Source organism: Tachyglossus aculeatus, chromosome 12 (genome assembly GCF_015852505.1).
Source record: "Tachyglossus aculeatus isolate mTacAcu1 chromosome 12, mTacAcu1.pri, whole genome shotgun sequence".
Lineage (NCBI taxonomy): Eukaryota > Metazoa > Chordata > Mammalia > Monotremata > Tachyglossidae > Tachyglossus > Tachyglossus aculeatus.
In genome coordinates, this window is record NC_052077.1 from 922,677 (window position 1) to 938,815 (window position 16,139).

General features: G+C 42.4%; 1 protein-coding gene across 1 annotated transcript in view; it reads right to left on the bottom strand.

The window, feature by feature from the left end:
* The window catches only part of CENPE (centromere protein E), a 124,747-nt gene that overhangs the window by 63,855 nt on the left and 44,753 nt on the right, over positions 1-16,139 (bottom strand). The window contains 8 exon segments of the mRNA XM_038755434.1: positions 1,534-1,682; positions 1,944-2,121; positions 2,225-2,359; positions 3,160-3,282; positions 4,026-4,193; positions 8,120-8,179; positions 8,880-8,968; positions 15,905-16,037. Of these exon segments, the coding sequence (XP_038611362.1) occupies positions 1,534-1,682; positions 1,944-2,121; positions 2,225-2,359; positions 3,160-3,282; positions 4,026-4,193; positions 8,120-8,179; positions 8,880-8,968; positions 15,905-16,037 (1,035 nt within the window).

Below are 16,139 nucleotides of genomic sequence, written 5' to 3' on the forward strand. Positions count from 1 at the left end.
AAATGAATGAAATGTGGGAATGAAAATCTCTCTAATGTGTATACTAAAAGATGCAATAAATCCAACACAGCCCTAGTTCCCAGTAGATAAACTGTGGCTCTAAAATTTTGCATGTTTGTGATAGAATGGTCTTCTACATTGGTGGTAGGCCCAAAGAGTATATTAGAAATAAATGAGAGTTTTCGTTTGTGGCTGCATGTCATTTCGTTGCTTCAAAATAGATAATGTAAGAAGAAAATATTAAGGCCTCTCCAATCACTATAGCAGTTTAACATGGTTTAGAGAAATCATACGATCTGTATTGTATTTTCAAAGTATAAATTAGTAACGTCTAGTTGTATAGCATCTAAATATAAGCCCAGTTTGTCATGCTTCCAAAGACAGACTTGCTATCTGATGCATTATTTGTTAATTTTCTTCAACTAGAGCCACGTATTTCATTTCAACCCCCCTGTGGTGCTTATTGAAATCCCAGTACACCTGACTAGTTTTCTGGCCCTCTGACCAGGCAACTGATAGCTCTTCTCTGATCTTCTCAACTTCTACCAGTTCTCGAAGTCAATCTTCCTTTTGAGTGGCTTTGTTGAGGAGTCTGTCTTTTTTGTATGCAATCAGAGCTTCTTGGACTTCTCAAATTAGAACAATACACTTGGAATGCTGGGAAATACTTGTTAAATTGTGTTACACTTGGGAATCAATTTTGGAAAACTTTGTTACACAGTAAATCATTCTGATGGTAAATGAAAAAAAATTTCCTCAGGCCTACAGAAATTTTCAGCAGCTTGTAACACCTGCATTAGTGTCTCAAAATCCTGAATCACCTACCCCTGCCTCAACCATACCAATCTGCTCCAATTACTGCTGTTCATTTCAGGGCATTGCCTTTTAGGCAGAACACACAGACAGGAGGTAAAAGGAATTCTGGGGGTGCAGCAGGTGGCAGCAGTCACAGCAGCAGCAGATGGGGAGAGTGCCAGGTTTTGAGGCTTAGCAGAAATGTCTTCTTCTGCTACTCCAGGACGGTGGCACTTGCCTGCTCCACCAGAGGAACAGCTCAATGTGTGTGATGGCGAGCAGAGGGGAGTTGTGGGGGAAGCAGTGTGTTAGGGGCCTGGATGTGAGATGTGCACACCAGGACAGAAACAGTTGGGAAAGTTCTTTGGGAGAAATACTGAGACACAGGAGTAAAGAGTTGTTTTTTTCTTTAAGTTGAAGACGTCTGTTTTAGGACAAATTTCCCAACTAATTTGCCTGATTGAGGAAATGTCAGGAATTTAAACACAGAGAAAATAGGTAATTTAATCGTGCTATTAAAAGCTCAGCATTTGCACTTTTTGACATTCGCAATCCACATCAGATTCCACTGTATTAACTATATTAACATCAGTTATACTGAAATACACTAGGAATCTGATCCTTTATAAACCATATTAACATAAAAACCAAAATTTATTGTGTAATTATCTTACAGCTGCTTTCAAGGTAAAGCATGCAGCCCAGTAAAAAAGCTACCCCTTCTTTTGAAATATTTACCTCCTTCCTCAGCAGTTCTACTTCATTAGATGACTTCAACTCTAAGACATTAACTTCTTTTTGCAAAGCTGTATTTTCTTCAACTACTTTGTCCAGTTCACTTTTAAGACCAGTTACTTTTCTTTCCAATTCCACCGAAGACAGCAAATCTAAAGTTTTGGATGAATTCGATAATACAAAAGGAAGTAGCTTAACTTCTATCTAATTTAACAGTTTAAGAAATTCAAAGGATGTGATCCTTTTCAACAGTGTATTTACTTGGGACTGGTTGACAAAATGGCACTTGTTTTTACCCCAGTGCATAACACAGTACCAGACACAAAGTAAGTTCTTCAAGATCGTTATTCTTGGCCAAAAGATAAATAAGATTAAAACAGAACGTTTGATAGCATTGTAGTCATAGAAAGTACCTTCAGGAACTTTGCCATCTATGAGAGAAGTCAGTTTGGTATTTTCAGTAAAAGCATAATGTAACTCTTTCTGTAAATCAGCTTGCATTTTCTTGTAGCTGACTTTTTCTGCTGCCAACTGACTTTGATATAGCTGAAGATCCTTTTCCATTTGTTCATTAGTATTTGAAAGTTCTTTCTATAGAAACACCATTATGCAGAGAGGAGAATATTATGTATGTTCACATAACGTTAATGTATTCCAAACAAAACATCTTAAAGGGATATTTTTTTTTTTTTACCATTTTCTCTTTCAACTCAAGATTTTCACTTCTAAGGAAGGCTGATTCTTTCTTGGCATCAAGGGCTATGATTTCAGTATCATGGAGAGACTGCTTCATCTTCTGGAGGTCTTCAGATAATTTTTCATTGTTTGCCTGGGAGAATTCCAAGATTGAATATATTGGATAAATTGGCATCCAAACCAATTTCTCCCCAGGGACATTACCATGGTCTCTATTCTGAATTGCCAAATACTTTTAGTGGTCCAAATGATCAAGCAAACAATAACCAGAAAATGCATTAAAGTGTTAACTATTTACAACCCTCTTACATAGCTATGAATCAAAGTCAGATCAAGAACAAAATTCATGTTTCTGGTTTAGAAATCCAACCAACATTCTGATTTAGGAAAGATTTACGCTTTTTGATTTTTCTCCATGGTTCTCTCACAGAATGTGTACAAGGTCAGAAAAGCAGCGTGGCCTAATGGATATAGCTTTGGTCTGGGAGTCAGAAGGTTCTGGGTTCTATCCCATTTGTCTGCTGTGGGACCCTGGGCAAGTCATTTAACTTCTCTGTTCCTCAGTTACCTTATTTGTAAAATGGGGATTTGTAAAATCCCCATTTGTAATTTGTAAAATGGGGATTAAGACTGTGAGCCCCATGTGGGACATGGACCTGATGAGCTTGTATCTACCCCAGTGTTTAGTTCAGTGCCTGGCACATATTAAGTGTTTAAGAAATACCTTAAAAAATAAATAAATCAGTGAACCTAAATACCAGGCAGATACTGGCTCATTTGTGCTTTCAAAAATGAAGAAATCAGATGCAAAAGTTGCTGGCAAAAGTAGTTTTCTTAGTTTTAGAGAAGTTCTAAACCATATATCAAGTATCAATCTCTTTAACCATAGTTCACAACACACAAAAGCACCACTGAAAGTAATTCCATTTTTACTGCTGAAAAGGAGATATCCACTTTTCCTGTTCTTTGCTTCTGTAACTCCTCTATAAGGCTTTGTAGTTCCATGATATGGTTTTCCTTTTCTTGAAGCAAGTCTAATTTTGATGTACAATCCACCTGAAGCAACAATAGTAGAATGGAGTAATTAGTAATTCGAGTAGAGAGCCTGATAGAGGACCTGGGTTCTAAACTCACCTCCACCACTTGTCTGCTGTAGGACCTTGGACAAGTCACTTAACTTTTCCACTGATATTCGCATTTGAAATTTGCCCCACCCTTAACCCCACAGTATTTAAGTACACATATTTAAAGTAAATATTTTCAATTAATTATTGATATTGTCAGTCTCCCCTCTAGAATATAAACTTGTCCTGGGCAGAGAATGTGTCTGCCAACTCTGTTATCCTGTAGTCTCCCAAGAGCTTATTACAGTGCTCTGCATAGTAAGCACTCAATAAATATTACTGAATGATTGATTCTCTGGGCCTCAGTTTCCTCATCTGTAAAATGGGGATTAAATCCTACTCCCTCCTAAAGTAAGAGCTCTATATGGGACAGGAACTGTGTTCAACCTATCTTTTATCTACCCCAGTGCTTACTTCAGTGCTTGGCACAAAGTGCTTAATAAGTACCCAATTAGAAAAAAACAAAGAATTAGTATTCTTAACACTTAGGAAACAGTTTACTCAGAGCTTTATAATCCTGGGAAAACATTACATCTAGTTCTTCTGGAACTCAGGTGTGCTCCTGAAGGTAACACAAAGATAATACCCATTTCAGATCCCATGAATCCTTGAGTTCAAGAAGGAGGGTGGGAAGGAAGAGGGAGAAACATAGAACCATTGTTCAGCATCTCTAACCTCCTGAGCCTGTTCAGTTTGTCTTTCCAGGGCTTCAAATTCATCTAAATCTCTCTTTTCTTTTAAATTCATCTGCATTTCGGTGTTTTCTCTTTTCAGTTGTTCGTAATCTAATACCAAGTTGTCAAAGTTAGCACGCAGTGAATTCAACTCATTTTCAACGTTTTCCTGTATAATGAAAGCCAGACAGTTAGACACTTCTTTCCTTTCCCTATCAAATTCCCTTTTGAGAAGTAGCATTGGTGAAGAGCATGGGCCTAGGACTCAGAAGGTCATGGGTTCTAATCCCAGTTCTGCCACTTGTCTGCTGTGTGACCTTGGGCAAGTCACTTAACTTTCCTGTGCCCCAGTTACCTCATGTATAAAAAATGGGAATTGAGACTGTGAGCCCCAAGTAGGACAGTGACTGTGGCCAACCCTATTTGCTTGAATCTACCCAGCGCTTAGTATAGTGCTTGGCACATAAGAAGCACTTAAATACCATTGTTATAATTATTATTATTGTTAAATTACTGCTACTTTTAGTGATTATCATTTCCTTTCAATTCTAACTGCTTGATGGCTCAGTTAAACCTCTCCACCAGCTCTGTAGTTTGAATAATAATAATAATGATGGTATTTACTGCATGCTTTAGTATATGCCAAGCATTCACTAAGATCTTCCCAAGCGCTTCCCAAGTACAGTGCTGTGCACACAGTAAGCACTTAATAAATACGATTGAATGAATGAAAGGAGCAGTTTGCCTAGTAGAAAGAGCATGGTCCTAGGAGTCAAGGGACCTGGCCTTTAATCCTCGCCCTGCCATATGACTGTTGTGTAAATTTAGGCAAGTCACTTCACTTCTCTGTATCTCAGTTTCCTCATCTGTAAAATAGGGATTAAATACCCTCTATCCCTCCTTCTTAGACTGGGAGTCCCATGAGTGATAGGAGCAGTGTACCTTATATCTACCCCTCAGCTTGGCACATGCCAAGGACATAACATTACATTATAATAAACAGACCACCCACACAATTCCTGTCCTGGAGAGGGTTCATAATCTAAGAGGGAGTGGGCTGGGGGCAATTATTGGGTTGGAGAGACTCCAATCCACCAGTTTACTAAATGATTGCCCAATTTAACTTGCCCTCTCTCCTGCCCACGCATCTTTGCCCTTACCTAGCCCAGCTATTTTTCTTAAGATCTCTGAATAATAATTCCTTTTCACTTCCTAGAGGTAATTGTCCTTTTTAAACATGGTTAGTTCATAGAATGGGGAGGTCAAAGTTCCAGTTTCAAATGTTTTCTATTAATGCTACTCCAACCTGACCTTTCATTCTCTGAATCTACTTTCTCTCCTTTTAGTGCAAACACAAGCCTGCCCTCTCACTCTTCATCATTTAGCCCTTACCTTCACTACGCATACCTCCGTTTGTGTACCCAACCTGCTGCTACAATAGGTTTTACCCATTCTAGATATCAGGGGCAGCATGAATGAATGCACAAGAATGGGATGAACACATGTTAAATAATTTCCCTTTCAATTATTCCTGATTATTAATTCAATATGCTTCTTGGCACACACACTTTATCACAAAGGAAAATATAAAATCCTTTCCTTGGAGCTATTTGACTTGTAAAATAAAACTTTGTTGGCATATCATTTATATTTTTATATAAAATATAACCTCTTCCTCCACCCCACCTCACCCACTCACCAACTTGGTCATACCCTCGACCTCATCATCTCCTACCACTGCACTGTGTCCACCCTCACCAACTCTGAAATCCCTCTCTCTGATCATAATCTTCTCACCTGCCTCCTCTCTCACACTCCTTTCCCCTGTAAATCCGTATTACTCCCTCACAGAGATCTCCGCTCTCTGGACCCCACCCATCTTTCGGAGCGCCTCACACCCCACCTCGCCTCCCTCTCCTCTCTACCCAGTCTTGATGATCAGATTACTGCTCTCAACTCTACCCTTTCTACTCAGCTAGACTCATTTGCTCCCCTTTCCCTTCGCCGCTCTCGCACCACTAACCCACAGCCCTGGATCATCACTGCCACTGTCCGCCTCCTTCGCTCTTATGCTCGAGCTGCCGAACGCTGCTGGCGAAAGTCTAAACACCATGCCAACCTCGTTCACTTCAAGTTTATCCTTTCCTGCCTTAACTCAGCCCTCTCTTCTGCCAGACAAAACTATTTCTCCTCCCTTATTGACACCCATGCCCATCACGCCCGCCAGCGCTTCCGTACACTCAACTCCCTTCTCAGGCCCCCGGTTCCTCCCCCTCCTCCTTCCCTCACGCCCAACGATCTGGCCTCCTACTTCATTAACAAAATTAAATCCATCAGGTCTGACCTCCCCAAAGTCACTTCCCCCCCTTCTCCAACCCCCCGGCTCTCAACACTCTCTGCTACTCTCCCATCCTTCCCAGCAGTATCCTCAGAGGAGCTCTCCTCCCTCCTCTCAAGTGCTACTCCGGCCACCTGTGCTTCTGACCCCATTCCCTCTCATCTCATGAAATCTCTCGCTCCATCCCTTCTCCCCTCCTTAACTTCCATCTTCAACCGCTCACTCTCCACTGGTTCCTTCCCCTCTGCCTTCAAACATGCCCATGTCTCTCCCATCCTAAAAAAACCCTCTCTTGACCCCACCTGTCCTAATCCTCCTCGACCTCTCAGCTGCCTTTGACACTGTGGACCACCCCCTTCTCCTCAACACGCTATCTGACCTTGGCTTGATACACTCTGTCCTCTCCTGGTTCTCCTCTTATCTCTCGGGTCGTTCTTTCTCAGTCTCTTTTGCAGGCTCCTCCTCCCCCTCCCATCCTCTTACTGTGGGGGTTCCCCAAGGTTCAGTGCTTGATCCCCTTCTGTTCTCAATCTACACGCACTCCCTTGGTGACCTCATTCGCTCCCACGGCTTCAACTATCATCTCTACGCTGATGACACCCAGATCTACATCTCTGCCCCTACTCTCTCCCCCTCTCTCCAGGCTCGCATCTCCTCCTGTCTTCAGGACATCGTCCATCTGGATGTCTGCCCGCCACCTAAAGCTCAACATGTCGAAGACTGAACTCCTTGTCTTCCCTCCCAAACCTTGTCCTCTCCCTGACTTTCCCATCTCTGTTGACGGCACTACCATCCTTCCCGTCTCACAAGCCCGCAACCTTGGTGTCATCCTCGACTCCGCTCTCTCCTTCACCCCTCACATCCAAGCCGTCACCAAAACCTGCCGGTCTCAGCTCCGCAACATTGCCAAGATCCGCCCTTTCCTCTCCATCCATACCGCTACCCTGCTCGTTCAAGCTCTCATCCTATCCCGTCTGGACTACTGCACCACCCTTCTCTCTGATCTCCCATCCTCGTGTCTCTCTCCACTTCAATCCATACTTCATGCTGCTGCCCGGATTGTTTTTGTCCAGAAACGCTCTGGTCATATTACTCCCCTCCTCAAAAATCTCCAGTGGCTACCAATCAATCTGCGCATCAGGCAGAAACTCCTCACCCTGGGCTTCAAGGCTCTCCATCACCTCGCCCCCTCCTACCTCGCCTCCCTTCTCTCCTTCTACTGCCCAGCCCGCACCCTCCGCTCCTCCGCCGCTAATCTCCTCACCGTACCTCGTTCTCGCCTGTCCTGCCATCGACCCCCGGCCCACGTCATCCCCCGGGCCTGGAATGCCCTCCCTCTGCCCATCCGCCAAGCTAGCTCTCCTCCTCCCTTCAAGGCCCTGCTGAGAGCTCACCTCCTCGAGGAGGTCTTCCCAGACTGAGCCCCTTCCTTCCTCTCCCCCTCATCCCCTTCTCCATCTCCCCCATCTTACCTCCTTCCCTTCCCCACAGCACCTGTATATATGTATATATGTTTGTACATATTTATTACTCTATTTATTTATTTATTTGTTTTACTTATACATATCTATTCTATTTATTTTATTTTGTTAGTATGTTTGGTTTTGTTCTCTGTCTCCCCCTTTTAGACTGTGAGCCCAATGTTGGCTAGGGACTGTCTCTATGTTGCCAATTTGTACTTCCCAAGTGCAGTGCTCTGCACATAGTAAGCGCTCAATAAATATGATTGATTGATTGATTGATTATATTTAACCTACCTTTTCTGATATTAGTGTTTCACAGAGTTGCACTGAATCTGATAAATCCTGTTCCTGGACCTGGGAAAGCAAATATTTTCCATAAATAATGGGAAAGTCCAAGTCATAGAAATTTGCAGTTCAAAAAATGAATGCTTAGGGCCATTTTATTTTAGAATGAGAGTTCTAAAAGGTAAGGCACCTAGGATGAAAAGAAGTATGTTTTATGTAGACTGAAGGTCATGCTTCAGTTCTCTCTCCATTGGTTAAAATATTGGTATTTTGAACTCTCTCTCCAAGACAGATGACTGTGCAGGACCCAACAGCAGTCACTCTTAGCATGAGTCCAGTTTTGGGAATCTTCTGTCCTAGAATCTTTCCCTTCCAAGGGGCTGGGGATGGGTCTGGTTTGAGATTGATTTGGGGATTCAAATTGGTTTGTTCGGGCACCACCCTGGGAGATCAAGTTCACCAGCAGTAATCCTGGATGTTCAATCAGGAAGGCTAAAGGAAAAATAGGTCAACCTCCAGATTTCCAAAGCACGCATCACAATGCAGCGTGGCATTGTACCACACTGAACTGAAATGTTGGCTGAAACTGTGGCTGAACGAAGTAAAGTTGTTCTGGGTCGAATGCCGAGAAGGGTGCCAACTCTCTTGCATGAATTCTTTGATTACTTCCGGAACTGCTACAGTTTCATATATATTAAATCTTGACAAAGCGGAGCATAATGGGTAGTGCATGATTTCTGCAACCCCCCAATTTTGATATTTCACATACCTGACTTAGCTTGGTTGCCGGATTCCATTCTGATTCCGATATCATGTCAAGGCTCAAAGGTTCAAACGCGGAACCTTCAACAGAAGCCACTAAAATGAGAAAAGTTTGGAAAAATGTCCCAAGGAGTAACATTTTCTTTCAAAAAGCCTCAGAAATGGTCAGCCCCACAAATGAAAATTTCTGCATCAACTAAAGTGATCATCATTCAGTGATATTTCTGGAATGCAGAGCTAAGTCCTTGGGAAGACTACAATAGAGTTATTAATAGACAAGAGTCCTGTCCCTAAGGAGCTTACAATCCAGCCGGGGAGACAGACACTAAAATTACAGGTAGGGGAAAACAAGCATATATAAGAATATGATAAGTGCTGTGGGAATGGGGTGAATAACGAAGTGATTAGGGGATGGAACTAAAGTGACTACATGAGTAGCTTGGGAAATGGGGTCAGGAGGGGATGAGAGCTTAGTCAGGGGACGCTTTACCACTCCAGCCCTGACCGCTCTCCTCTGCAGTCTCGCATTTACTTCTGCATTCAGGACAGCTCTACCGCTGACACCGCAAACTACATATATGCCAAACCCAACTCCCCTTTCCCACCCAAACCCTGTCCTCTTCCTGCCTTTTTATTTCACTGTACACAATATTACTCTCATCCTTATCTCACAAGCCTGTAATTGTGGCTTTGTCCTCCACTCATTTCTCTCATTCAACCCATCACCAAATCCTGTTGTGTCCTGTAGAGAAGCAGCATGGCTCAGTGGAAAAGAGCCCGGGCTTTGGAGTCAGAGGTCATGGGTTCAAATCCCAGCTCCGCCGATTGTCAGCTGTGTGACTTTGGGCAAGTCACTTAACTTCTCTGGGCCTCAGTTACCTCATCTGTAAAATGGTGATTAAGACTGTGAGCCCCCCGTGGGACAACCTGATCACCTTGTAACCTCCCCAGTGCTTAGAACAGTGCTTTGCACATAGTAAGCACTTAATAAATGCCATTATTATTATTACTTTCACATCACTACAATTCACCCTTTCCTCTGCATCCCAACTGCTACTGCACCAATCCAAGCACTCATCCTGCTCTGACTTCACTACTGCACCTGTCTGTCTCTCTCCACTCCAGTCCACATTTCAGTCTACTGCTCAGGTCATTTTTCTAAAAAAAAAAAAAAAAATGTTCAGTCCATATCTCCCCACTCTCATTCATTCATTCATTCAATCATATTTATTGAGCGTTTACTGTGTGCAGAGCACTGTACTAAGCTCTCCAAGAACCTCCAGTAGTTGCCCATCCATCTCCACCTCAAAAAGAAACTCCTTACCATCAGATTTAAAGCCTTCAATCAGCTCTTCCCCTCCTACCTTACCTCACTGATCTCCAACTATAGCACAGCCCACACTCCGCTCCTCTAGCATCAGCATGTTTACTGAGAATAATAATTATGGTATTTGTTTACCGTGCCTCAATCTCACCACCAACCACTTTCCCACGTGATCCCTCTGACCTAAAACTCCCTTCCCCTTTAAATATGCCAGATTCCCACTCTTCCCACCTTCAAAGCCTTATTAACAGTCACATAACATCCAAGAGGCCTTCCCCAGTAAAGCCCTCTTTTCCCTGAATCCCTCTCCCTTCTGTACTTCCTATCCACTTAGATAGGTCCGAATCAAATGCTTGATCATTTTTCCAGCCTCAGCCCCCCTATTACTTATGTACATATAACCTATTTTTATGAGTGTCTGTCTCCCCCTTTAGACTGTAAGCTCCACCAGAGCAGGGAATGGGTTCACCAACTCTGTTGTATTATACTCTCCCAAGGACTTGGGAGAAGCTGTGAGAAGCAGAATGGCTTGGTGGAAAGACCACGGGCCTGGAAGTAAGAAGACCTGGATTCTAATACCAACTGCACCACTTGTCTGCTGTGTGACCTTGGACAAGTCATGTAACTTTTCTGTGTCTCAGTTGCCTCATCTGAAAAATGGAGTTTAAGACTATGAGCCCCATGAGGGACATGGATTGTGTCCAACCTGATCTACCCCAGAGTGCCTGGAACATAGTAAATTCTTAACAGATACCATTTCTAAAAAGCACTTAGCCCAGGGATTTGCATGCAGTAAATACCATTAATTTATTGGTTCATTCCTGGCGGAGATTATTTCAGTAGGCCTTTGAAACTGAGGAAGAGTAGTTGGAAATAGTAATCACAATAATGTCATTTTTTAAGTACTTACTATGTGTGAGGCACTGAACTAAGCATTGGGGTGGATACAAGCAAACTGGGTTGGACACAGTCCTGTCCCACGTGTGGGAGGGAGTGGGAGGGAGTCACCAGGAAGAGGAAGGCCATGAGCAAAGGGTTGAGGGTGGGAGAGGCAATATTAAGGCATAGTGAGGAGCCAAGTGTGCTGGTTGGATTGCATAGGGAGAGAAGTGAGACTAAATAACAGGGAGAGAGCCAATCAAGGCCAATGGTGAGGAAATTCCACTTCAAGCAGAGATGGCTGGGCAACCGATGGAGGTACTTGAGGAGCTCATGTGTAGTAGTAATCAACTGCATTTCCAGAGCACCTACTATATGCAGAGCAATGTACTAAGTTCTCAGTAGGTACAAAACATGCAAGTGAAACAATCCTGGCCCACAAGGAACTCGCACTTTACATATAGCATCCTCATTATCATCAGTAGTATTCTAGATTGTGAGCCTTGTGTGACAAGAACCTTCACTAGTTCCCTCCTATGTATTCTGTTCCAGTGTTTAGTTGTACTCTGTTGTACTGTACTCTCCCAAGCACTTGGGAGAAGCTGTGAGAAGCAGAATGGCTTGGTGAAAAGACCATGGGCCTGGGAGTCAGAAGACCTGGGTTCTAATACCGACTGCACAAATTGTCTGCTGTGTGACCTTGGGGAAGTCATGTAACTTTTCTGTGCCTCAGTTGCCTCATCTGTAAAATGGGGGTTAAGACTATGAGCCTTAACAGATTAGTTGTGATCTGCACACAGTAGGTGCTTAAATAAATGTTATTACTACTACAATTGCTGATGTAATAATAGTATTAATAATAATAATGATGCATTTATTAAGCACTTACTATGTGCAAAGCTCTGTTCTAAGCACTGGGGAGGTTACAAGGTGATCAGATTGCCCCATGGGGGGCTCACAGTCTTAATCCCCATTTTACAGATGAGGTAACTGAGGCACAGAGAATAATAATAATAATAATGGCATTTATTAAGCACTTACTATGTGCAAAGCACTGTTCTAAGCGCTGGGGAGGTTACAAGGTAATCAGGTTGTCCTATGTGGGGCTCACAGTCTTAATCCCCATTTTACAGATGAGGTAACTGGGGCAGAAAAGTGAAGTGACTTGCCCAGTCACACAGCTGACAATTGGTGGAGCCAGGATTTGAACCCATGACCTCTGACTCCAAAGTCCCTGCTCTTTCCACTGAGCCACACTGCTCTGTATTAGGTGTTTGAGGAACCACCAGAGAAGGTATAAGACTTGATCCCTGCCATTAAGGAGCTTTCAATTTAATTGGGGTGACAAAGCCAATATAACTTGATGGCTAGGCAATAGATAATTGATAGTAGATGTAAATAATGACCACAGATGGACAAATCAAAAAAAGGTAATTAGATGAATGAACTATACTGCCCAAACCAAAGAGGAAGCACTAGTGGGAAATGCAGCAAATGAACATTTTACAGGACTCACCTGGGCCACAATGGTGGGCAACTCAGCTGAGGAAGAAGAGAGGGAACAATCAGGTGGGAAAGAAGAGCAGCCCAGGAAAGGAGTGGAAAGAGAAAGGATACACATAGCTCCCTATTTCAGGGAGACCAGCAGTCCCCAAAGCAGGAAGATCAAAAAGGAAGAAACTGAGGAAGCCCATAGTTCAAGTGAAAGTGTCAGAAGATAAAGAAATAGGAGAAATAACCTAAAGAGCAGAGATAGAAAAGGATACAAAAAAGAAGCCATGATCCAGCCATCCTCCCCTTAAACTGATTAGATCAATGAGAGATCTAAAATGGAGAGAGAGAGAATGAGAGAGAGAGAGAGAGAGAGACAGACAGACAGACAGACAGAAATTAACTAAATGGATCCAAAATTTCCCAAATGGCAAAGCCCAAAAAAACTCCAGAGTCAGAGATAGTGGAAGATCTAATATATGGTAAGGTGATGGCCAGGCTCTTACCAACTTTATATCTATAGTTCAAAACCTACCCATAAAGATTACTTGAGGATCTGGGTTCATACAATAAAGCAAAGATGGTGTCTGTTAGACTCTGTCAACTTTTATGGGGTTTTGTAGATCATCTGTGTCAACACTAGCCACAATAATTGGCTTATCTTTATCAAATGCCATCGAGTTGTTTCCGATTCATGGCGACTCTACGGATACATTTTCTCCAGAATGTCCCATCCTCTGACATAATCCATAATATCGCTAACAATTCTTCTGTTGTCTTATTATGGTTTCTATTTATCTAGCTGCTGGTCTGCTTCTTTCATGTTTTCCCTGGACTTTTCCTAGCATTAGTGTCTTCTCCAGAGAATTAGTCCTCCAGATGATGTATCTGAAATGTGCTAATCCAAGTTGAGTCATTTGGCTTTCCAAAGACCACCTGGGCTTAATTTGCTCCAAAACCCATTTGTTTGTTCTTCGGGTAGTTCATGGATAATCACAAAAGCCTTCTCCAACACCAAATTTCAAAAGAGTCGATGCTCTGTCTATCCTCTTAATTGGTTACAGTTAACAACTGGCTAAAGGAACACAAAACAGGCAGATTTTCAATCCCTCATGCTTTCACTAGGCATTTTGGATATGACATGGCAATACAAACAGAGGAACGTTCTTCTGACTATAAATTCATTGTGGGCAGGGAATGTGTCTACAAACTCTGATATATTGTATTTTCCCCAAGTACTTAGTACAGTGCACTGCACATAGTAAGCGTTCAATAAATACAACTGATTTATTTCAACAATGTGTGTCTGTCTGGTACAGCAAGAGATACTGTGTCCAAGTACTTAATTCAAGCATTTATTCTATCCCTAACTGACTACTGTATGAGCCTCCTTGCTGACCTCCCTGCCTTATGTCTCCCCCAACCTCAGTCCAAACTTCACTCTGCTGCCTGGATCATTTTTCTATAAAAACGTTCAGGACATATTTCCACACTCCTCAAGAACCTCCAATGATTGCCCATCCACCTCCGCGTCAAAAAGAAACTTCTTACCATCGGCTATTTCCTCTAGACTTTAAGTTCCTTCTGGTCAGGGATCATGTCTACCTTCTCTATTGTATTGTACACTCTTTTTATGGAGGAGGATTTCATCCCCATTTTACAGATAAGCTCTCATTCACCTTATCCTCTCCTACATCACCTCACTACTCTCCTACTACAACCAAGATCACACACTTCACTCCTCTAATTCCAACCTTCTCATTATGCCTCAATCTCATCCATCTCACTGCCAAACTCTTGCCCATGTCCTGCCTCTGGCCTGAAATGCCCTCCCTCTGGCCTGAAATGCCCTCTCATCATATCTGACTAACAGTGACTCTCCCCACTTTCAAAGCCTTACTGAAGGCACATCTCCTCCAAGTGGACTTCCTGACTAAGCCTCCATTTCCTCTTCTCCAACTTCCTTCTGCATTGCCCTGACTTGCAACCTTCATTCATCCCCTCTCCCAGCCCCACAGCACTTATGTACGTATCTGTAATTTTATTTATATTAATGTCTGTCTCCCCCTCTAGAATGTAAGCTCGTTATGGGCAGGGAATGTGTCTGTTATACTGTTATATTGTACTATTCCAAAGGCTTAGTACAGTGCTCTTCACACAATAAACACTCAATAAATATGATTGACTGAAAAGCATACTGGCAAAAATGTTGGTCACAGGATGAGTACTACTATGCGAGTTTTCCTTAACCTATGGGTTCTGCTAGTGGTGGTAGTAGTAGTAGTATAGCTATAATAATAATAATATTTATTGAGTGATTACTGTGTTCAGAGTAAGCACTGGGAGAGAACTCCCTTTATTTTAGGAGAACTACCTGTGCTGGATTCCGATAAACGGACACAGCAAATCCAGATTCATTCATTCGTTCATTCAATGGTATTTACTGAGCGCTTACTGTGTGCAGAGCACTGTACTAAGTGCTTAAAGTATCAAAGCAGTGTGGCCTAGTGAACAGAGCATGGGCCTGAGAATCAAAGGAGTTGGCTCCACCCTTTGCCTAGCACCTTGGTCGAGTCACTTCACATCTCAACGCGTCAGTTTCCTCATCTGTAAACTGGGGATAAAATGCCTGTCTTCCCTTCTTCCTAGACTTTGTGCCCAGTATACAGAAGGGATTGTGTCCAATCTGATTATTAATCCCATTGCTCAGTACAGTGCTGGGCACACAGTATGAGCTAAACAAATAAAGTTAAATGCCTTTTGCTTTTTAAAACTTTCCTAAGAGTTCTGGCAAATTAAAGAAAGAAAAGGACCTAAACAGCTTGGAAGACTTTAGCAAGTTTAGTTTACCTGGCAAAAATGTTTTGCTTTAGGTCTACATTTAAGCAAATTAATTATCCATGTGCCTCATTACAGTGGGTGGGGAAACGGAGAAACTACAATGAAAAGGCAGTCATGGGGTAGCAGGGAGGAGAGGACAGAGAGGTTGATGGATCAATCAGTGGTATTTACTGAGTGTTTACTGTGTGCAGAGCACTGTATTAAGCACTTGGCAATCTACAGTGTTCCCTGCCCAGAAGGAGTTTACAGTCTACAGGAGAGCAAACAACACTACAAGAAATTCAGCAGTGGAGAAGGGGAAAACAGACAGTAAGTTTAACAAGAAAAGAAAACTGATCTCAAAGAACAGGTAATCCCATGCATTTTTATGTTTTAGGAGTTAATTATTATTATTATTAAATTATTGTTATCATTATTAATAAAGGGAATTTCATCGGGTTAAATGTTGAAACCGTTTCTTGACAGACAATTTAAAGTTTTACTTGAAGATTACTCACACTCATCAATTTCAGAAACTTTGGATCTCCTGGATATATAGGACACTGGTCTTCTAAAGTTTACCACGCAGTTTAGTTCCTTTTCTTTCTCCAATTTTCCAGGACACCAAGTAACTCTTCGTTTTCTTTTGGCCTAGGTTGTAAAGTGGAATGAGAAAACCATGTGGAACAGGGACTGTGTCCAATCTGATTAACTTATATATACCCCAGGGGCTAGAACAGTGCTTGGCACATA